Consider the following 23,456-nt stretch of genomic DNA (forward strand, 5'->3'; position numbering starts at 1 on the left):
GAAAAGGGCTGTCATGCTCTTTTCAGCCAAGTCCATCAGCTAAGTTGAAGCTTGGTCTTTTAATAGCAGATTGCAAAGATCCTCATAATTTCGGTGCTCTTGATGAAATCCAAGCTTCTCAATCCACCCCTAAACCAACCGCTAATGCATTTGCTTGCTCTCATTTTCACACACACGGATTCTGCTCAGTTTCAGCCTCCCTCCTATTACAGGATGGCTCCATTTCCCCACTCATTTCAGCAGGTACATTTCCAGAGGGAGAACTCTGAAACAGAACTTGGTATTGTGGCTCTAAGCTCCCCTCTTACGTGCAAGTAGCTAAAAGGACAACCTTGGCAAGTTACAGAAGCAAGATCTATTCATCTCCAAACAGAGTGTTAGGACAACTGGCTTGAAGGCCTTGCTCATTTGGGCCCAACTGGTTCCTATACAGTACCTTCCTTTGTTTGCTTTTCTATTCCAGCTTTCATAGCATGTCTCATTGATCAGGACACAGCAAGTAGAACAGCTATTCCATTTGCCTAGTCTGCACCCTCAAAAGCTACTGTTTTGTTGGGCACTGAGAAAAACAAAAAGATTTTCAGGAGATCTGAGCCTCCCACGTTGTTTCTGCATGCCTTTAAGAAAGGTTTTACCCTTTCAAAAACTTGCAGTTCAGCACCATCACTAGACCACATGGGTTCACCGTATTCATTCAACACAGAACTAAACAGGCTGATTACAGGTTAAACAGTGATTTCTTCTGAATGATGATATTACTGATCCAAACAGCCTTTGCTTGTCAGTATAGGAACTGTCTTGAATGGACAGTCGCCTCAAGTAGAAGACTTTGCTTCAGAGTTTGATCACTATTTGTTGTCTAAAGTCACAACAATGCACTCTGCTCAGATTGGGCATCTTTCTGGTTAGTCTGTCCATGATGCTTATCGAATAATGAAAACATTAAGAAAGAAAATGAGGGAAAAACCTAGCAGCAGTTCACAGAGACCAATTTTGATTTTAAAATTGAATTAAAAGTCTGCTAAGAAATAAGAAATTTTTGTCCTTATTCATATGGTATTCTAGTAGCATGGACATAGCTTAACAGCCATAGAACTTCATATTTTTACCCTGTAATATTGTGCAGTGCACAGAGTAAGTAAAAGCCTATTTAAATAACCATACAACCTCAGCAGGCAGAAATATCTCCACTTCAGCACGCTTAAATATTGGAATTGTAACTATCTCCCTAAGCAAACAAGAATCAAAGGTTAAGAGAATGACCAGAACAACCACAACACAATGTGGTGCAAGCTGACAGTGATGAACCTTGGCTTCTAAGGCTCAGAATCCTGTTTCACCATGGGAAAAGTACACTGAGAATCTACCACACACTTCAGAAGATGTTAACATGTGGCATCTTTTACATAATGAGTTGCAAATGAAGAATTAAGATTTGTTAACTACTAGAACTTTCCAATAAACTCGACAGGATTGACTTGAAAGATAGTCAACCAAAATGGGTTAAGTACTAAAACCACCCTGTCCCACCCTCTGCCATGAAACCTGAGGCACTGCATGTGCCCAGAACAGCAGTGTTATGTGCACTGTGGATTCAGGATAAAAAGAATTAAGCGTGCAAACTGAGAATGAATCACATAACTGACTCTGGTTTCTCACCCAGTGTGGACAACATACTGCAATTTGTTACAAACCTCACCAGAGTTTGTACCAGATGCTGTGGCTATGTACAAATATTCCTTTGGAGCTCCTATAAACTCAGTAATTTTCTAAAGATTTTTTTCCCTAGTAGAATCACCGTCCCCAGAAGCATTAAAAAAACATGCGGATATGGCCTCTGGGGACATGGTTTAGTGGTGAGCACGGTGGTGCTAGGTTAATGGTTTGACTTGATCTTAGAGGTCTTTTCCAACCTTAACAACACCATGATTCTATAATTATAATTTTAACCTCTTCTTTGGTAGTGCATGAAACTACTACAAATCCACCTCTGGTGTATTTCAAGTCTAACCAGAAAAGCCCAAGAAGAATGAAAAGATATTACCTGACAGCTATTTTCTGTCTGAAATAAAACACAAAGTTTTTTGACATGGATTAGAGACCTTGAAAGACACTTTTTGGTTTTGAGAAAGAAACCACAAAACCAGAATAGTAGAAAAATTCTTACCTCCCCATTTTCAAATGTAATTTCTCGAACTAGTGGTACACATTTATCTTGTGTCCATGCATAAATCAAATCAAAATTGGTTAGTGATCCTAAATACACCATATCTGGAGCATTTTCCTGTTGAAAAGAAAAATACACTAGATGAGAAACAGCAAAAATGACTTTGCTACCTACAAATGTTACCTACTTAATATAAAATAACAATACTCATAAATATTGAAAGCAAATATTATACCAATATTCAACTCTTGTACATGCAAGATTTCTATTAACTATGTTATAAAAGTACAAAAGGAAAATAAACATTACATCTCCGAATTGGAGATGCTTCAAATAAAGGCTATTTAGACTTCTGCCACATTGAGAAATACAATCTCCAGACCTAAAAACACCATTTGGATATAAACTAAAAAGCAGATATTAAGCTGCTTCATGCTGATAGTTCCAAAGACTCACCAAAAAAACCCTGATAACGTCCTACAGGACTTGAAACTGGTATTTTACATTTGCTTTGCCAAAGACATGAATAAATAATAGTTTTCCTTTATTTGCTAGTAGTTTTAACTTAGAATTCAGTGCTGGCATCCCTTAATGTAATTACAATTTTGGTTAACATGAAGCGAAGCATGACTTCGCAAGCTGAGACCATGATTAAACACACCTTAATTCAGAAATGCCATATAAATTAGGTAACCTAATAAATTCTGTTGCTGACAAAAAAAAAAAAGGTTTGAAACTGCCTTCCAACCCCTCAGGTTTTTATTCATCTATTTCCTCTTTTGTAAGCAGCTTTTGTAAGCATAGAGTACATTTGAGAAAGGTGCAGATTTTTAGACAGTATGACTCCAAAAAGCAATTCTTGCAGATTTTCTTTACTGAATTCTTGCTCAAGTGAAACTTTGTTTATGACAGTTTGTTAACACATAGTTAATTTTATTAATTTTTTTTTTTTTTAAATTAGGAGAAGAGCTCTTAGCCCTTGTGGATTAAGGCACACAAGACAGCCAGGAAAATATGCAGTAATTGTCACTTGCTTTGAAAAACAATGAAGTGCACCAGCTTCACACATTCTACAGAACACAGAATATCTATACACATGATGTGTTGACTGTTTCCCAGAAAAAAAAATTCTGGACTTAGGTTTTGTGCATTAACTGGCAACACATTAGACTGAGATCTTTTTCACTGACTCAGAAACACTATTTTAGAGGATCCTATATCTTCCACTATTTAGTGATAAAATAAAACTAAGATTCGAGATGCACTAACATACTGAATGATCTGAATAATCTCCATTTGTTCATATTCACATATAATGACAACAATCAGAATAAAATACATAGTTACACTTACCCCTGGTGGCTTGTAGATTACATTGTCTCCGCTAAATCTCTCTGCTTTTGAAATAGCCCTACAACAAACCAACCAGTAAGCATGTCTTGGTACAGACAAATAAAATAACTGAGATCCCCAAATTCATATTTTAATTTGCTATTCTTTCTTTTCCCTTCACGATTTGAAAATTAAAATCCTTGATCTTTATAGTAAACTGCAAAGTGACCACAGAAACTTGGCCTGGCTAGGTAAAAGCATGTTAAGGGAGCCAGCAAGATGCATCCCTAAGATCAGAAGTATGGACTAAAGGCATCAAAGTGCAAGTGATGAATGCCAGTACAATTTTTGATAAGAGACCATCAGAGAAAAAGTGAATTAAAAGAAAATCTTAAGGAAAGGAGAGAAAGGTGGATTCTTGTTTGCATTTACCCTTCCTGTTCCACTGTTTACAGTCAAAATTTACACCTTATCTATCCTGATAAAGAAGGGCTTTGTGGTGCTCTGTCAACACAAGCAATGAGAAAACAGATAGTGAGTAAGCCCACACTGTCCCTTTTACTCTCAGAGCAGATCTAGAGAACAAAAGACACAGCGTGCAGTTTCTGGCCACTGATGATATAGCATGTGTGTACCTGGAAGACATGCAGTTCCTCACTGGTATTCAGTTTACTATGTCACCTCTGTAAATTCCTCTCTTGCCTCTGGAATATTCTGTGGCTCCTTAATCCCAAACACAACAGAATGGCCTAAAAGCTGCTAGCTTGTACCCCAAAATTATCATCTCTTATTCAAGCAAGTTGGGACAGCTATGCATCCAATGGAAGAGACAGAAAAAAAATAGGCAAAGAAAGCTCCCAATAAAAACTAAACCTTTATACTACCTTCAGAGATGTAAAGAGGCTTCATGTCTTCTTCCCTCCCACGCCTTGTTGTCCCAGCTTAACTCATGCTGGCAAGGCTGACCTGACTAGCTGAATATGCCACAAAAGAGTATAGGTACTTATTTCCTTTCCTTTTAGCACAGGCTAAAAAGAAAGCATGTCAGCCTTTGGGAAACATTCAGTAAGTGTTCCACCTTCTCCAATTATCTCTCTCCTGTGGATTCAATATAAACATTGGTGAACACTGACTAAGAGATGTAAGTAGGGAAAAAAAAAAAAAGACAAGCCAAAATATCTCAATTTACCTAACTGCAAGATGAGATAAATCTTCCAGGGGCCTGAACAATTTAAGAGTGCCAAGAAAGAGACTGATGTGATAAGGCTTCACTGAAAATACCTATGTTTTATTTATTTCATTTGATCTGATTATCCTTTTCTTATCACATGCAAAGGACACCTTGCATAGCATGTTACACCTACCAGTATTTGCATCAGCTTAGAGATGTGTATTTTAAACTGCATTTCTGTATTCTAGACATGGCTCCTCCCATAATGTGAAATTAGGCTTCCTAGTGACTATCAGCACAGAGATAAAACACTCACGTCTCAAATAAGCCTTCACTGAGTAAGAAGAAAGTGAAGACATAGAAGCCACCTGTGCAGTCACTACTTGCTAAGCTGATGGTAATCTATGATGAAGTATATGCTCTAGGGTAACCCTGTGGTAGAACCCAAAATGTCCTCTTCTGTGTTCTTCCACTTCAGTAGCTGCAGTTGTGACTAGGTTTTTTTTTTCAGATAACTCGAAGTGGGGACATGATGTGAAATCCCAAACGCCTGAAGATACACCTTTTTAAAACAACTACTAAAATGGAAACACTTCAGTTTGCATTTCATCTCTTCTTGAAGCAGTAACATAGAAGGTGAAGCTCTTGGAATCACACACACCCTCCCCTGGTTACTTGCTAACATAAAATTAAAACCGTTCCTAGACACTCTGCCATGAATTACTTGCAGTTCATCACAGCCTTTTCAGACAAGTATCTTTGGCTGGTTTTTTTATTCCTGGACATGCTCTTCCACATGCACAAACATTTCAGATTCATCCCTGTCTAGTTCTACTTCTAAAAATCTACCTCTCCATTAGATTCTTCATCTACCTCTTCCTGTTTACAAGCCTTCTTTCATTAATCTTGTTCTGTAGTCACCTCAGACATTAACAGAACTGTAAGGATCAGTTGATTTAAGAACAGTTTTAAGCATCAAGATGATCTGCAACCAAGTACCATTAATAGTTATTTTACAACTATGTAAAATCAGAGTAATTTTGGCATAACAGGGTACAGCTCTGCCTTGACAGGAGTTAGCAAAGTAATTACTTTTCCCCCTGTCAAATTCATTGTTTTATTTTATTTTACTAGAAATTTGAACATGACTGCTCATGTTACCATATACCTCCCAAGCCATAGAGCTTTTGAGCTCTGCCCATAGCAAACCCAAAAATCCCTCCCAGGGGCTGTTAGGATGCTCAGTCAGAAGAGTTTGACTGATCAATGTCAGCTCCCTATGAAGCATTTTGCCATATGTAATCTGAAAAGGAAACACTGATACGTAGCCAGTATCTCTCTCAGAAGTCTTTGCAAACAATTTTTTCAGGAAGCCTAAGAGCCACTCAGAGATGAAAACATTTAGCTTCCAAGGTTGCTGTTGGGAAGGCTGCACTTTTAAACACTAACAGCTCTGGCCTGGCAAGGGAATGGGAGTCTGGAGATAAGAATAATGACTAGCCTGCTGTGCAATCAGTAGTTACATGGGCAGGTTACAAATAATCAAATCCATTCCATTATGTCTGCTTATTGCTTATATCTGAACACAAAGAAAACCCAACCAACAAGATCCTCATAGTTACTACTTCAAGAGCAATCCCCAACAACCAACTGCTAACATTGAGTGCTGGGAAACCATTTCTTACTATATGAAATTGACAAACAGCAAACAGAAGATGAACAGACTTGAACAAGAGGAGAGACAAATCTTAAAAGTACTGTTATCTTATTAATGATTTTTAAAAAAAGTTATTTCTGAAATGACTGAAAAGTTGTACAAGGGGGCAATAAATAACTTAAACAACTAGTAACGACTCAGACTGGCTGTCCTGAGAATAAGCATGGAAGCACTCCTTGGAAAACACTTGAGATAATGGCCACTCTTTGGGGATAAGACTGACAGACCACGGATTTACAAGCTGCTTACACAATTAGAGCACACCTAACTGGGAACTGAAGGAAAGGAAAGCCACATGTACTCCTGCACATTACAAATACTTTCCCCCACTCCCAAACTAATTTTGGACACATATTGGAAGAGGCATCAAGTGACTGACAACAGATTTTGTTCAAACAGATGAAACAACATCTACCTTGATACATCCTCTCACTTTGTCTCCTATTTTTTGCTGTATCCAATTAAAAAACACTCTCGAGGCAACTCTCGTAAGGTATAAGAGCTAGCATAATGCAAATTCCATGCAAATTCCTGATTTCACAACTGTGGGTAGACTGGAAACCACTGCAGTCATATTAATGCCCAGACACTTCAAACTGGGCAATGCTGGCAGAAAGAATCTATAATTTCACTTTATTATGCTACTTACAAAGGGAATCACTCAATCCCAATTTGCTCCTTTTCTTCCAGTGAATATCTTGTAATATTTTAAAATATCACTGTAAATCTGAGGAGAAATTCTCATTTCTGTAGGTTTTTATTCTAGACTTACACTCTGTACCTCACCAATGCTATTGCCTTTTTAAATTGTTACACTGTGCAGTGACATAGAACTTGCATGAAAAAGACTTGGGCACAGAAATTAGGCTCTTTGGAACAACGTTCACTCGCCCAACATCAGGAAGAAATGAGCAAGCAGCTACAATCTTTACAGGACAAAAAACAAAGTATGAAAACAAACCTACAAAAAAAAAAAAAAGGAAAAAATCACTGCAAAAAAAGAGTTACTCAGTCTGTAAAGCTAATAATTATTATTTCGAAACATTTTCAAAGTCTTCCCTATGTGTTCTCCTCTCCCTTTAAAAAAAAAAACCAAAAAACAGGTTTTTGGGATGCAACTGTCTAGCATCCCCCACCCCAAGCCTCCCTAATTACCTTTAAACTATACAGAAAGAGTGAAAAAAAGAAAGAAAAAGGAAACAAAAAAAAGAAGAAAAGTTGAATTTCTCCGCAAACATTAAGGCCAGAAATAGTTTTCTCCTCCTATCCTTCTCTCAGTGTACATTTCTATTAAGGCCTAGTCTTTTCAGTTATATCACACTGAAAGTACTAAAGAAGTCCATTCAATTAAATTATATGCAACTTGTTAACAGAATTCCGATAATAAAGTCATGCAGTCAACAAATTTTAAAACTTACCCAAAGGCAGACAGGAACACACAATCATCATGCAAAATATTTGCTACTCTTTCAAAGGTTCTGTAGTTGTCCGAGTCCTTTTGCTCAAAGTATCCAATAATATTTCTTCTGCTGCGCTGTAAAAACAAAGGTTGGATTATAACTTACATCATATTATCAAAAACTATCACTGCTCCCCAAGGATATTAAAAACAGAGAAGCCATTCACTCAGCAGTCATTAAATGCAGAAATTATTTCTCTTCTGCCTTTTCAATATTCAGAAGCATCCCTGCCAGTATTTTTTCAGTGAGGATTGTTAGAAGTATCTTGTCAAATGCAACATATGATTCTTTTCAAATTATTAAAAGCAAAATAAGTAATTTGGTGGTGGAGTGAATGCAGCTGAAAGTGATCATTATATTGAAGTAATTTATAATACTGGAAATGATCCAGTTTTCCACTCATTTTTAAAAAAACCCCAAAACTCAACATTGCTGAATGAAAAAAGTAAGTATGTATTTGAAACACATTATGCTCCATCAGTTCAACATTAAAAAAACTAAATAGAAGTAATAAAATTGAAAGACTTACATCAAGAGAACTAATTTCTCCCAAATCCTGGACCTCCCGAATAGGGTTACTCTTCTGCTGCCTGATGTAATCTGCTATTGCTGTCACAGATCTCTGGCCCCTGTATTCCCTCTTCATCATCATGCCATTCCGGAAGAGTTTCAGAGTTGGGTATTTGCTTATCCTGTACCTCTGAGCTATATCCGCTAAAAAGAAGTTAAGAAAATAAAACCAGTGTCCTACAAACACAGAAACACACTGAACGTGGCATCTTATACATGTATGCCTGCACATATGTGGAACCTCTGAACCAGTGGGTCTACACATTTAAACAAGAACAAAACTAAAATAAACCCATACCCCAAGCACACACTGCCACAGGGGAGAGAAGAGATATCAGCTATGTATTTCTCACATGTGCTTATCTTCATAAAGAAAAGAAAAATTCACCAAAATCTGGGATAAGTACTTGACTTGGTCAGGTATACTCATTTAGTACACTTCCTATGAACAACAAGGAAGGCCAGTCTTAAGAGCATAACAACAACAGGAGAATCTTGAAAGCTTGCTAAATCTCAGTTAATTAAGCTACTTGAGAAAATGTTAATAAAAACATCCCCTTTTTTTTAAAACTCACTATGATTTTTATCTGAATTGCAGTGTTGGAAATATAATTGTCATGTCTAAAATTCTAAGAGAATATGAACCCCCTGCAAAGCATTTCTTGAAGCCTACAAAGGCCACAAGACTTGTTACAGTTCTGAGCTGTTCAGGTTTTGAACTAACCAAAAATTTCAAGTTTCTAAAGTAAGGCAAACACCTCTTTGGTCAACCAGAGCCAGTATTCCCTTCAATACAGGTCTTCATTCACACCTCTACATGAAATCCAGCACTTTTCTAGACATGAACTCCACAGAGCTTCACACAACAAAGGAACATGTATTTGCATTTGTCCAGCATAAGGGCACTTGCTATTTTCACCTTTATATATAACAGGTCAGTTATTGATTTATTCACAAAACTTACAAGTGTAAAAAGAATAAAAACCAGAAATAGGTTTTACAGGAAAATTAGGAGAGCAGCAAAGACAACAGTTGAGCAGAAGCCATAAATCCCAGTTTTCAATGCATGTGTGTCCTATGCTCCTTACCTCCAACCACTGCAATAATGTGGTTCTTCACTACACCCCACCAGAGTACTTCAAGTGCCCCTTTGCCCCTCTTCCACTCTGCTTAACCACTGGGGCACGGTAAGTTGCAACAGGTGTTGCAGCTAGTTCCCAGCTATGAACTGACAGGGAAGCTTATACATAACCAGCAAGAGGCCCATGGCACACTGAGCAGGATCCATCAGCCTTCAGTTTTAACAGCAGCCTTTGCTACAACACAGAAACTGGTTTTGTGCAGCTCTAAAACCCCACAGCTGCTTTAATCAAAGTTTGTAAGTACTTAATAGCTTTGCATGCTCTTCCCTTCTTCCATATGTAGCTGAAGTTCAGCAAAAAGCTTCAAGCTTTTATGAAGAAGAACTGAACACTTTGGCTTCTTAGGAAAACAAGACTAAAACTAAACAATAGAGACAAAGCATGTAATGTCAGGTAGATTTCCATAAGGACTTTCCTTTGGCTTTTACTTTGCTTAATTGTGCCCTCCTGTTTGTTCCTCCCCTGGAAATAAATCCAGAAACAAAATCTCACAGCTCCTCTGAAAACTGAGTGCCCTCTGTTACAGAGTGGGATGCAGTATACCTAAACCTCTGTACCTAAACCCAACTGAATCTCCAGATATGAGCAGTCTGCTCACTTCCCGAGCTGCTTAGTCCTTTCAGGCGACTCATTCCAGTCAGCCACACCCACCACACTTCCCCTTCTCTCTCAAGGAAAGAGAAAGAGTGAACTTCGGATTTATCCTTTCAAGACAGAGAGAGGAAGGCACTGGACATGTGGGCTGAATGCAAGCCCTCGTACTTTTCACAGCCTCCTTAGAAGCCACAGGGTACACCTCAGGTGACCTGGATTAGCTCACAGGGGGAAGGCAAACAAATGAGTGTCCATCAGCATATGTGGTGCAGTACTGAATGATGTGAACACTGATCCTTTCTGACAAAAATATCCCTTCTTCTCAGGCATATATTTACCACAAAGCAGATTTGCTTTGTATCTCACACTGACTCTTTTTTAAAAGAGAATGCAGACAGAAGTCTGAATTCCCTGCTGCCTGGAGAATTCTCAGTGAAACCATCAGTAGTTTCAATTGCTGTTAGAACACTACTAATCTCTTGCAGCTTTAGTTACTGAAAACAATCTTTGTACCAGTTGCACAGCTTAGACAAGTTCAAGAACTGAAAACAAATTGTGCATAGCAAAGCAATAAGAAACCACATCTACTCCACAAAAATGTTCTTCAACATCCCTCAAACCACTAAACTTAAAAGCTTCACCAGTAAAGGTTAATTCCTAAAAAGCTTTGCATCACTATAAAATAACACAGAATTCGGCCTATCAATTTTGACTAAGAGAAAGGCCTTGACCTGTTTCCTAAATATCCCAGAAGAGTTTCTTAATGCACTAATTATAATTAAAATTAAGGGTAAAGCATTTTATGTCTTCAATTCAGAGTACTTTTGTTGCATATTAATACAAATTTCTCAAGGGAAGGTGCCAATATATTCCATATTAACAAGTATTAGATCAATAATGTTTTCTCCCTTTAAATTCCACTGCTTTTTAGTTGAAGATCCTAAGAGCTGCCTCCAAGAAGGCAGCAGGTATAACAAGGGAGGAACCACTTTGTTTGCTCAGTGGAAGACAAACAACATCTGCAAAACAGGCATTTGCTGCCCTTCTCTCCTGTTGATAGAAGGACCTTTGGTCTGACAATGCGTCAGTCCATCAACTTGGCCAGAGTCTGACAAGGTACAAGGAGCACTACATATCCGGGTTTTGCAGAAACACATTGAGATTAAGGACTGTTACTGTTACAGAAATGCACAGCAAGAGAACACAAAAAACTACACTTTGTTGTCTCACAACATGGACTTTTGCTCTGGGTTATTTCCACAGTTATAGAAGGATGCAAGGGTTGCAGAGTGAGCATTCAGGGGGTCATGAAGGTTCTCCAAGATGGAGATTGCAGCCCCAGTGCTGTGGATCTTCATCAAAGGCTGAAGTTGATTTAAAAAATTAATGGCAATAAAATACCCACTGTCAAAACTGAATTCAAACATTATTTCCTAAGTCAGAACTTGCATAATCTTTAGAAATTATTGAGATTCCATGAGTACTGGGAGCTGCCTCCAAGAAGGCAGCAGGTATAACAAGGGAGGAACCACTTTGTTTGCTCAGTGGAAGACAAACAACATCTGCAAAACAGGCATTTGCTGCCCTTCTCTCCTGTTGATAGAAGGACCTTTGGTCTGACAATGCGTCAGTCCATCAACTTGGCCAGAGTCTGACAAGGTACAAGGAGCACTACATATCCGGGTTTTGCAGAAACACATTGAGATTAAGGACTGTTACTGTTACAGAAATGCACAGCAAGAGAACACAAAAAACTACACTTTGTTGTCTCACAACATGGACTTTTGCTCTGGGTTATTTCCACAGTTATAGAAGGATGCAAGGGTTGCAGAGTGAGCATTCAGGGGGTCATGAAGGTTCTCCAAGATGGAGATTGCAGCCCCAGTGCTGTGGATCTTCATCAAAGGCTGAAGTTGATTTAAAAAATTAATGGCAATAAAATACCCACTGTCAAAACTGAATTCAAACATTATTTCCTAAGTCAGAACTTGCATAATCTTTAGAAATTATTGAGATTCCATGAGTACTGGTATTTGAACTAACACAGAGAGATGACACTCCTACACAAGTAAGTATTTGGAAACCATCTTTTTACAACATATAAAATGCAAGTACATGAAAAATTGTTTGAACTAATTCAAAAGTCAAATAGAGTAAACCTTAAATGCTTCATTAAGCCCTGGCATTTGATACAGGTAGAGTTAGCATAAGCAGAGCAACTACAAAATTACATTCCTTTTAAAATTGGAAATACACAATGCAAATACATGGAATATTGTTTGAACTCATTCATAGAACACATTAGTTATAGTAAATCCTAAATTAGATTTAAAAATATTTCCAGACATTCTCACTGTCCATTTTCTGATGAAAACAGGTATTTGAAACATATAAGAGCAACCTACCTAGAAAAAAAGAAAAAAAAAATATCTCAGCTACAACTTCACAACTATTTTCTTCATGTATTAAGGTACTTAAAAGGAACAAACCTTATGCTTGTGCTTTGCTGAACTAATCATTAAATCATAAGCCTGATGTCTGTGCTACCAGAACAGTTACACATTAGGTATGCTAGGAAGCTATTGACATACTTGGTCACTCTCTTACCCTCTACAAATCAGAAACTTCAAGCAGACCAATGACTGCTGGATTGAGATCACTCTCTCCTCCCCATTTTGCATGTCTATCTGTTAACACGCAACCATTTCTAAACTGCCCAGTCTTTTTTCTATTATTCCTTCTACCAGATCCAACAGGAATGTCTTACAGTCTCTCATTTCTCTTCATAGATGCACCATACTGATACTTCTCCTGAGCAAATCTGTTTCTTACAGCTGGGAAGAGACAGCAGCTTTTATTGTTGTTCTGAATGAAACTTTCACATGAAACCTGACATTTGCACTCATGTTTTCCAAGACAGTCTCCCACATCATCTTCTGAGCAAAATCCTCTAAGAAAATTGACTTTGTGAGCTATCATTTGTGATCCATGCATCCACTGCACTTCCTAACTTTGGTTTTACACCATGGTTGTAAGAGCTGCATAGCTACATATACAGAGACCTTAAATTCACTGATCTAACACTAATCTTTCCGTGTCTTAAATCATCTTTAACTCCTCTTCACCTTTCTGCAATACCTTCTGTCTCAAAAGTACAAACCCTTTCAGCTGTATATTTGAAGTTGGGACTCCCAAATGAGTATTCTGCTCGTTCATTTGAGATCAATCAACATCTTTTGAAGTCCCCCAGGCTACCAGCCAGGGCACACTACAAATAAGAATGGAAATCTGCCTTTGATAGATACTTTTTTGAGTTATGATTCCACCACCTTTTTTCTCTCCAGTTAATTTAAAAGGCCTTTCTACCTCCTACTTCACTACATACAGCACTACATTCACCTTATTATTAAGTATTTCATAGTACATCATTAATTCTTCCCCCAGTTAAACTCTCCTCTCGTGACACTTGCACATAATCATAAGACCCAGGAACACTCACAGGAGGCAGAATTAGAAAGTAACGTGGAAAATCATCTAAACTAGGCATCCTATTCTAATGATTTTGATACTGGTGACTTGTATAATGGACCAAAACAAGTACAAGAAAAGCAATCAGTGTTCTATATCAAACTCAGGTTTCTATATCAAACTCAGGTAACAGCAAACCTAGACCACCTTCTGCTGCAAAGAAGCATTCACAACAGCCATGCCTGCCCTTAGTAGGGCCTCATGAGTAGGCATCCCAGAACCTTCTATGAGAGGCTAATAAAATGCTTCTTCTGAGGAGTGCCATCAACAACCTCTCCAAATCAGTTCCACTTCTTATTTTATCCAGAGGTAACTCTTTTAGAGTGATTTTTTCCCCCCAAGCAAAGTAGCAAGAGTGCAATGGAATCCTCATGCTTGTTTAAGAGTTTCATTTGTTATTGTACTGAGTTATTTTGCTTACCAAAGGCATGGCAGCACTACAGTCTAATCCCTGAAGACTAACATTAGCACACACTGCAGGAACAATAGGACCCAGAGACATTAGCAGCTCACAGTAGTGAATGAAAATACCACTCATGTACATTTTGAAAGGAGAATAACAGTTCTCTAAGCAGGCTGTCTAGCAAAGCACCTCTTTACATCCCAGCAGTGAGAATTGCTTTCGGTTTGGAGGCACGAAGATTTATTCAAACTAGCTATTACTTTCCTTTAACTCAGAAATCAAAGTAAATAACGGTGCAGCAGAATGAAAACCACAATATATATACTTTAATGTACAAGAATTCTGTACCACAGCTCCAAATGACAAATTCAGAGAAACTGTCCAAAATATAAACCCTCCTCCAGAAACACGAATTTTAATTTTGCAGTACTCATTCATGGAAGACAGAAACATAGGAAATCCATTGTACCAAGTGAGTTTCCAATGTTGCTGCTTAACACAAAGGATTAAAAAAACCCCACAAGCAAGTAAAAAAAACCCCCAAAACTAAACCCCAAAACAACCAAACAAAACCTTCCTAATAATGTATATGCAGAAAGATCTTCTGTAATTTCATATGGAAACTTTTTTAAAAAGTGAATTACTAAACTGAACATACCAAAGATTTTAACAACACACAATGCAGTGGAACTTAGGCATTTCTAAGTTGTAAAAGGATGAGGCTCTCAAAACTTATAGAGTACCTGCTTCATCAGATTTACCTTTAGCTCCACACCAGCTTAAAAACAGCCTGATGACTTAACTTACACATTTCAGTTATAATTATCTTCCACAACATTATAAACTGATGTCAAATGTAACACAGAGTCTTAATATAGTGTCATTATTTAGATTTTGTATTTAATCACATAGGGAGCCTATCACCTTCCAGAAAAACATCTTTATATTGGCCATAAGAGCAGACAGAATGATGGTTTTGTCATTAGGCATCAAACATTTGGCAGTGCATCAATAATTCTCTTTAATTTGCTTTACCCTCAGAAGCTGCTGTGAGCTGTTGGGCCCTGCAGTGTGCTTCAATAATAGTACATTAAATGGAAAGTATCTATGCCTGGCTGACCATTCTGAAAGCTGTTTTTTAGTGCCCTGAAATCAGCTATTTGGATTCCCTACAGAGTCTTGGCCTCAAAAAGAAACAGATCATTTGTAATGCAAATAATCCACCACCTCTAGAACATAATTTTAATAGTGAACTACTAGTGGTACGAAATCTGCAGGCATAACAAAACCCTAAAATATTGACATAAGCCTTCTAGTGTTGCTAAAATATGTAAATACACACAAAAATATAAAGGTAAAAGGGGGAAGGGGGTGGGAGACAGTAACAATTTTGATTCCACCATTAAACAAGCTACTACAGCAGGCCCAGGCTGGATAATATAGTAACAATCGCCCTCTTTCTACAAAGCTGCTATTACAGCTTTTACACATCATCTACGTTATATTATGCTATAAACATTTTATACATTAAAATCAAAGTCAAAATACTTAAAACTTTAGCACACCCACTGTGTGCCATGAAATGTACAATTGCTTGCAACCCAGCTAATAAACACTAGGAACTAGGAATGACATATGCAGCTTTGCTATTTTAATTCGAAAAGGCAATGTAATTAAAACATTTCATTTTTAATTCTCACTTTTTCCAGCTTCTGCAGGTCAAGTCATGCTCATCTACTTCTTTAATTAAAAACAGAAAGAGTATATACAGAGAACTCATGGTATTCCAGTAATGAAAACAAAAGACCACAACTCCTGGCTGCCTTCTACTTAGCCCACTACACCTACTCCCAGGGGAAGAAAGACAACTGCTGCAGCATCTCCTCCCTGCATCTAGGCCTTAGCTCTCCATAACAAGCTCTGATGAGCTTAATTCAATGACGCTATGAGGAGAAAATTAAGCAACAAGCTCCTAAAGTGTTTCAAACACTTAGCCACATTACTGCTAAGACAAAACATCTCATGGCTAAACACTGGGCATTCAGCAGCCCAAAGACTCTGAGTTACTCAAGCAACTCAAGCTACAGCAAACAAGATAAGGACTTCAGCAGTTAATATAAAGGTTAACAATAAAACTCAGCAACACAGGCTGATTTTACTACAGTCTTTTGTGATAAATTTATAGAAAGTTTCATTGTCAGTATCTTGACTGAATGAAAAGATGAGCCAAACAGACTGTTAAGACACTGAGGTAAGACTTATTCATTAAGGTCAACCATAAAACCCAACTAAACTGGAAGTACAAATATCCTTAACTCCTCCCTCCCCCCAAAAGATCCAAGATAATTTGAGAAACTATCACTAATGAAAGTGATAGAATATATACCAAAATATATGCAAAAGTATGTAGAGTTACTGAACAACAAATAAAATGCTTGCTACAACTGCATTTATCTTCTACAATTGCAAAGATCAGGGGCAGATTGTGTAGATTCCGCAATAGAACTCAGAACAAAGAAAGACAAAAATCTCCATAAGAAAACTTTGGCAAAGACCACATATCAGGCTTTGCCTTCAATATACTCCTCCAAAGGATTTGACTGCTTTACTTGAAAACTGATTTTTAAGGATGGCAAATTTGAATACTTAGTGCTATGCTTTTGGTTAAGATTTCCCAAGCACACACCACATAGACAGATGACTGGAAGCAAAACAGAGCAGCAAGTGTGAAAAAGAAAGAACCTGAAAATCTAGTTAAATATTTGAGATCTGGGAAGGTATTACAAGTCAAACAAACTAACAAACACCAAAACAATCCCCAAACTACAAAACAAACAAACAAAAACCCAACCAAAATGAAACTAGAAAAGATCTACAAAACAAACAAAAAAGCCTCACCAACCCCCCAAAATCCATGATTCTAGAAAAGGTTGTTGAGAAAGGAGGTAGGAAAACATTCACTTAATAGAGACAACATTATAATAAGAAAGAAAAAATACTACTGGACTTGTAAGTCAAGCAGACTAAAGCATATCCAGTGAAGCACATTAAGTACAGCCATTCCACTCCATTCTGCTGCTGCTGCTCTGGAAATGCTCCAGGCACTTACAGAAGTGCACTGTTCCACATTCTATTCAAGGCACTAGCACTGCTCAGTCCAGGAGATTCTATAACCCTGTGTCTAATAAACTGCTCTTCAAGAATACCTACGCTAAAAGTTTTGTATCATTTCTAACACATCCCAACCATTCCAACGTAGAAAGGCAGCTTGAAAGCTCCAAAGCTGCTCACATACCCTAGGTGAATACTGCTATGCCTCTTTTCCAGCTGAGGCTATAAAGACAGTCCTGCATCCTAGAGATCAAAGATTAAACCCCAGAGGCATTTAAGTTTCTGGTGGTCATGAATTGGTCTTACAGATCTTTGGGAAGGGGCAGAACAGAATCTCTTTGGCCACTCCTTATAGTTCGAAGAATCAGTTTATTTTACACGTCGGATACTGAGTTGAAACGGTTTGTTCCCTTAAAAGTTGGATTTTTTTTCTACTTAAGATCTCTTCCAAGATCACAAGGCAGGTGCTCTTATTGCTGGGCACCTATGTGCATGTATACAAAATGGAGCACAAAGTGATGCCAGTGGAAGATGCTCAAGAGGACTTACTGACTTTTAAATCTGCAAGTAAGAACCAAGACACAAGTCAAGAATTCCCACTGTAGTGAAAGATCCTAACATCGAAAAGTTAAATTGTTAAAATGGGAAAGAAAACAGTAAATCAAAGCAGTTGCCTTGCATACATATGTAATTGACTTTTCTCCTGTATCATCTGTTGCACTGGTGCTTCTCTGACACGTCAATGAGCCAATTCAATTTATAAACTCTGTCATTTTTTCTCATTAAACAAGACAGGCTGAACAGATATAAATGCATGTTTATGGATGCAATGAGAAAACAACATTGGAAATTGCCCTGACAAATTTGGGAGAAGAGGTTCACTGATGCAATAAAAGCAACTCTTGGCTAATGGTGGGTCAGGTACACTTTAGATTGCTATCTAGTATATTCTTCAATGCAATGAGCAACTTAGTAGCAGGATAGCACAGAAAAATGTAAATCAGAATTTACTTACAATGCTGATCACAGTCTACTCTAGCAAACACCACTTGATTCTTATCTGGATATTCTTCTTTAATTACATTAGAAGCTTCCTCAAAAATAGGATGCAGCATTTGGCTGAAGCGGCACCTGTAAATAGAACACAAAATCATAACTTCAAAATATTAACTTGAAATACTTTAATTGATGACTCATGGAGTATTTCAATCTTTGAAGAAATGAGAAACAGACAGAAAAAATATTGAAAAAAAATCACATCTACTTGTAGTCATCTCAGTAACTGACTGGATAAAAATAGGTTAAAAAATGACTTACATAATTCAGGTGGGAAAGAAAAAATAATTCTAAAAGAATACATAGTTCAAGATACATCCCCCTGCTTTATCTGCTTAAGAAACAGCATTAATCATAAACATTTAGGAAATATATTCTATTGAGCAAGTACGTTGTTCATTTTTTTTCTACCTGAATTAACCTTGGGGACGTAATTTTTAAAATGTAGTAAAGGAAGTTACTTAGATTGTTGAGATTCAAATATTCACCACCACCTTCAAGAAATACCATGGAGGTAGCTTCCAAGGTGTCAAAATACAAGTTGTAGGTATTATGTACTATATTACTGCTCATTGAGCAGACTGATTTTACAGCACTATGAGCAAAGAGAACCTTATGGGTCCCTTCTTCAGTCGTCATGCCAGATTTTGCAGCAAATTCTCTCTTTTTGCCCATGGAAAAAGGCTGTAGGATTGTAAAGATGCTTATGGAGGCTTTAGGGAGATTAGGCTAACACTAGAGCCCAAGCCCATTATTAATATGTCAATAAAGACATTTTATATTCTGCCCTCCTAAACACATAGCAGAATTTTAAATTGAAGACACACAACAGCACTGCAGAAGTTGTCAGAACGAGTCCTCATGGAGCAGAGACTTGCAACAAACCAGCCTGCACTGAAGCCCTGCTCAACTTTAACAGCCATAGCCTGGGGACACTTATGTCTGCAGCAGCAAACACCTAAGTGGAGAGGCAAGTTTTGCTCTCAAAATACAAACAGAGCTAAAATCCATTGCCTGCAAAAAAAAATTTACTCTGGGCACCACAACTACTACACACTACACATTTATGTAGTATGTATATGTTACACACAACTTCCTTGTCCCTCATTCTTCTTCGCCCTTACAGCAGAATAAAACATGAGCAAAACTGATCTGTTCTCATTCAGAAGTCACATCACAGACTGGCAGTATGCTATGCTAAGGGGTTATTACTGAATGCCTACATGTAATGATCATAATTAAGGTTGGAATATTTTAAAATTATGGCCTATGATGTCAAGCAACTTGCAGCATATACAAATCTTCACATTCAAAGCAGATCTATTCTGCAGAAGATATGATAACAGTGGGGATTTGGGCAAAGAGTTGTGCTACTAAGGTCCTAAAACAGGATGCTTGTTACCTCCCTATTTCAAGTTTCAAAATATTGGTATCTTCCCTTTATGACAGAACACAGATATTTAGCTACCTGCAATTTGTCATTTGCAAAATCCAAAAATGATTTTTCAATGGCAACACAGACCCCAAATTTCAGTGTATTAAATTTAGTCTCCATAGCATTGCTTTCCTTGCTTATCTTTAATAAAACCTTTTGAAGCAGCCCATGATCCACCAGGTAACTGCAGATCACAAACTGAAAATAACCATCTTTAAAGCTTCACTTATTTACTTATCTTAAAAGATACTCTTTATAGGATAATTCTATACCAAACAAGAGATTAGGCCTAGTTTCTTACTTAACTAATTACTTAGTTGCACTATGATTTAAAAAAAAGAGACATTTCAAAGGGGTATGCTGCTTAAATTAATCCTAACAATGATTCTGCATGCAAATTGGGGTTTAAAAACACATTTCAAGCTCCTTCTAGTATGTCTTTCACAATGTCTAACCAATCTGGCCCCAAATTCCTTCCTTTTTCAGTTGCTCAGATTCACCTCTCAATTATAATTTCTCTAGTTCTCCACTTGAAAGGTCTTACAAATTAGAGAAAGATTTGATTTTAGTGCAATTTCAAGTCATTTTTCCTTCTAGTACATATGCACTGGACTAACACAGAAGCAAATGGAGAGTAAAATATTCCATTTTTTCCTCTATTAGGAGGAATGAAACATAGGATGGCAGAACAACAGGAGGGGAAACAGTAGGGACATAAAACCAGGAAAGGATTGGTTTGAAAGCAACATACTGCTGTATTTTCAATTAGAAAACTACAGTTAAACATGACAGTTTTCAAAAGAGAGAAGTTTAAACAGAGAATAAAACCCAAACTTGAATAACTTACCAATCAGCATAAAAATTAACTAAAGCAACATCTGCATTGTCTGGAGAGGAAAGAAAAAGAAAAAAATCCCAATGTCACATTGTGAGGCAAACTTCTTAGTTCTCTTATCTGAGCATACAAAAATATGCACAAAAAACTACAAAGGCAAGTACTTCTAGATTATTCAGCATATAGCTTAGTCTGACTGTTAGAAAACTGCTAGGGTAAATCTTATCTGAAATAGAATCTATAAAAAATGTGAAAGTGATGAAAGAGGCCTTCAATCAAGTGTTCTATTGACTTCATTGATACATTAGACATTCAAAATGTGAATACTTAAGGTATTACAACAGAAGAAGTAATTAAGTGGCACATAAAATAAAAGCAATTCTGGATTTAAAATTGTGGCACCTGCATCCAGAAACTGTACTCTAGTGTATCTCTTAAGCATTAGCTGGATTATTCATAAGTGTAAGAAACAGTTAAAAGCTGAGATCTCAACTATGTGGGTTAGGAGAGTGACCAACAGGCAGCTTGCTCTGGCCAGCCCTTAGCTCCCTTCTTTGCTATGAAGCAGGATACTAAGACAAAAGGTAGCAAAGAAATCTTCAGTCCCCCCAAAAACCAAAAATGCTAAGGGACACTCAAAAAAGTGCAATACTACAGGGATACATAGATGAGGTAGTGAAATAATGCTCCTATACATTACTTTTCACATACCAAAAAAAAAGAAAATATATATAAAAAATTATAAATCTCCTGCTCAAAAATAAACTGTGATCTTTACAGAATACAATAACCATGCTTTAAATACATTTTCAGTAGTAGCAGTGGCCTAGACATTGCAAAAAAAAAAAAAAAAAGAATACTGAAACTACAGCATATCAGCCACAGATTTATAAAGCAGAAATGCTGACAAAGCAGAAAATTGGCAAAGTTACAGAACAGTTACATGCAAAAATTAAGATGTTGAAAGCCTGGAATGGACAACATGCTGGTAAAGGCAACTCTTGAGAAGGCTGGGGAACACTACAGTTTGATTAAAATTACAGCATTAAGATTTTCATTATCAGCAAGGGATGCAAGTGGTGAACACGTAATTAACAAGCACTGAGAAGTTTAGGGTTTCCTCCAAGGCATAAAGTATTTATTGAAAGCAATCAGATAAATGTTAAAAGTACTTACACTTGGCATATTCCCTTGTATCAATAACATTTTATAAAATGATTCTGTATTTCCTACTGTATAAAAGGTATTTACAAACAGATCTCATACCACAAAAGCAATCCTGTAACAACAGGCAGATTCTAGTACAGACTTATATAAAAGAGATGTTTTTTCTCACTATATTTGATAAAATATAATCACTTTTTTTCCTGCAAAGGCAACCAGATACAGGCATACATATTTTTCAGAGGAAAAGGTTTCAGACACAGAACACATATCTGCTTATTTTACATATTGCCTTTCTGTGAGCCATCAGAATCAGGACAATGCTCAACCTGAGGAAAAAGCATAGCTGAACAAGCAAGATACTAAGGCCCATCACTGTGGGTTTCAGGTGCTGCTATTTTTTTGGGAGCTTTTAAAATGCCCTCTTGACAGGTTTTGTTGATGTAATCAAGCACTCCCATCTGCAACTAGATACCAGTTATTTTTCTGAGACACTTCAAATTTTCATTGCAAATACATTAGTTCAGACAGCTAATTTTGACCACAGGCATTTAATATTTCTAAGCCAACTGCAATTCATCTATTCAAAGCCAGAGTATGCATATTCATTTAATAACACTGCAATATTCACACAGATAAGTAACTGCAGACACACAAAGAAAAAATAATATTCAAAGTACTCACTTAAAATGTCATCTATATTTCCACTATCTAGACTTGTTATTTCACTTCTTGTTGGATTAAAAAGCCAAGACACCTAAAAAGAGAAAGCAAACCAGGAAAGTACATTTCAGCAATAAAGTAGTAACTTATATATGACTTTTAAGCATTGCAGTAAAAGAATTGTAAGCCAGTCAGTGCATTTCAGATGACAGCAGTACTACAAATAAATTATTTACAGACATACTTACACATTTACAGCAAAACTGGCAATCTCTCAATATGATTCTCTATTACGGTGACAGAAAATTTACAAGTAAATTTTGCACCTTTAAGAATAACTTATAAATTCACCCAGAAGAAAGAAACAAACCCCCACTTTAGCAACCTAACAACCTCACACAGCCCAGAGGTGTGTAGGAATTGCAGGTTTCACCCAGAGACAAGTAACTCCTCTTGTCGCTTACAGGGCTTGTCTGCCTAAAAAGTTTCTCATTAGGTAAAGCCTCAATTTCCTCCACTTTTATTGCTATTATAGGAAACAGTTTCAGTATATCTAACTCAACTAGCTGGAGTCTTTTATCTCCTCCTATATTTTTTCTTGACACTGCTTCAGTCCCAGCAGGCAATCGGCGTTATCAGATTGTAAAAACTGAGACACCACATCAGCCAAATCATTCAATACAAAGCAACATATATAGTACTCTGAATGTAACTATCACAAGCATACACAGTTTTATTGAAGAGCAGTCTCATATCCACTGCATCAGGCCCAGTTCTTTCCTTCTCTAAGAGATGGGGGTGGAGGTGCTGCTCTTTTCTGGGTAAGAAAGGTATCAGCGAATCACAACTTATTTTTGCTTTCAGAGACAAGCATGCAAATTTTTGAGTGGAGCTATACAGATTCTGGTCTGGGACATGAATGCTTCCATTCTGAGCAAGTCAGTCACAAAGTCATCACTGCTCTAAGCAGGGCCAGGGCTTGGACCAGATGCTCTACTGTGATGCCTTCTAGCTTCATGTTTTCAATCAATGTATGGTCCCTCAGCTAACAGAGATATGCTTATGGCTAAAGAGGCAGAGATGACAAAACACACCAAGGAAAACAGCT

The 23,456-nt window shown here is 37.3% G+C and overlaps 1 protein-coding gene across 1 annotated transcript in view; it reads right to left on the reverse strand.

The window, feature by feature from the left end:
* The window catches only part of ERP44 (endoplasmic reticulum protein 44), a gene marked incomplete at its 5' end in the record, with an annotated part of 29,966 nt that extends 7,524 nt beyond the window's left edge, over window positions 1–22,442 (reverse strand). Inside the window, 7 exons of the mRNA XM_009076214.1 lie at window positions 2,168–2,284; window positions 3,521–3,578; window positions 7,806–7,921; window positions 8,377–8,561; window positions 18,211–18,326; window positions 20,534–20,573; window positions 22,370–22,442. Coding sequence (XP_009074462.1) covers window positions 2,168–2,284; window positions 3,521–3,578; window positions 7,806–7,921; window positions 8,377–8,561; window positions 18,211–18,326; window positions 20,534–20,573; window positions 22,370–22,442 — 705 coding nt within the window. The remainder of the gene's footprint in view (window positions 1–2,167; window positions 2,285–3,520; window positions 3,579–7,805; window positions 7,922–8,376; window positions 8,562–18,210; window positions 18,327–20,533; window positions 20,574–22,369) is intronic.
* Between the last annotated feature and the right edge of the window lie 1,014 nt (window positions 22,443–23,456).

This window comes from Acanthisitta chloris, unplaced genomic scaffold (assembly GCF_000695815.1).
Source record: "Acanthisitta chloris isolate BGI_N310 unplaced genomic scaffold, ASM69581v1 scaffold15846, whole genome shotgun sequence".
Taxonomy (NCBI): domain Eukaryota; kingdom Metazoa; phylum Chordata; class Aves; order Passeriformes; family Acanthisittidae; genus Acanthisitta; species Acanthisitta chloris.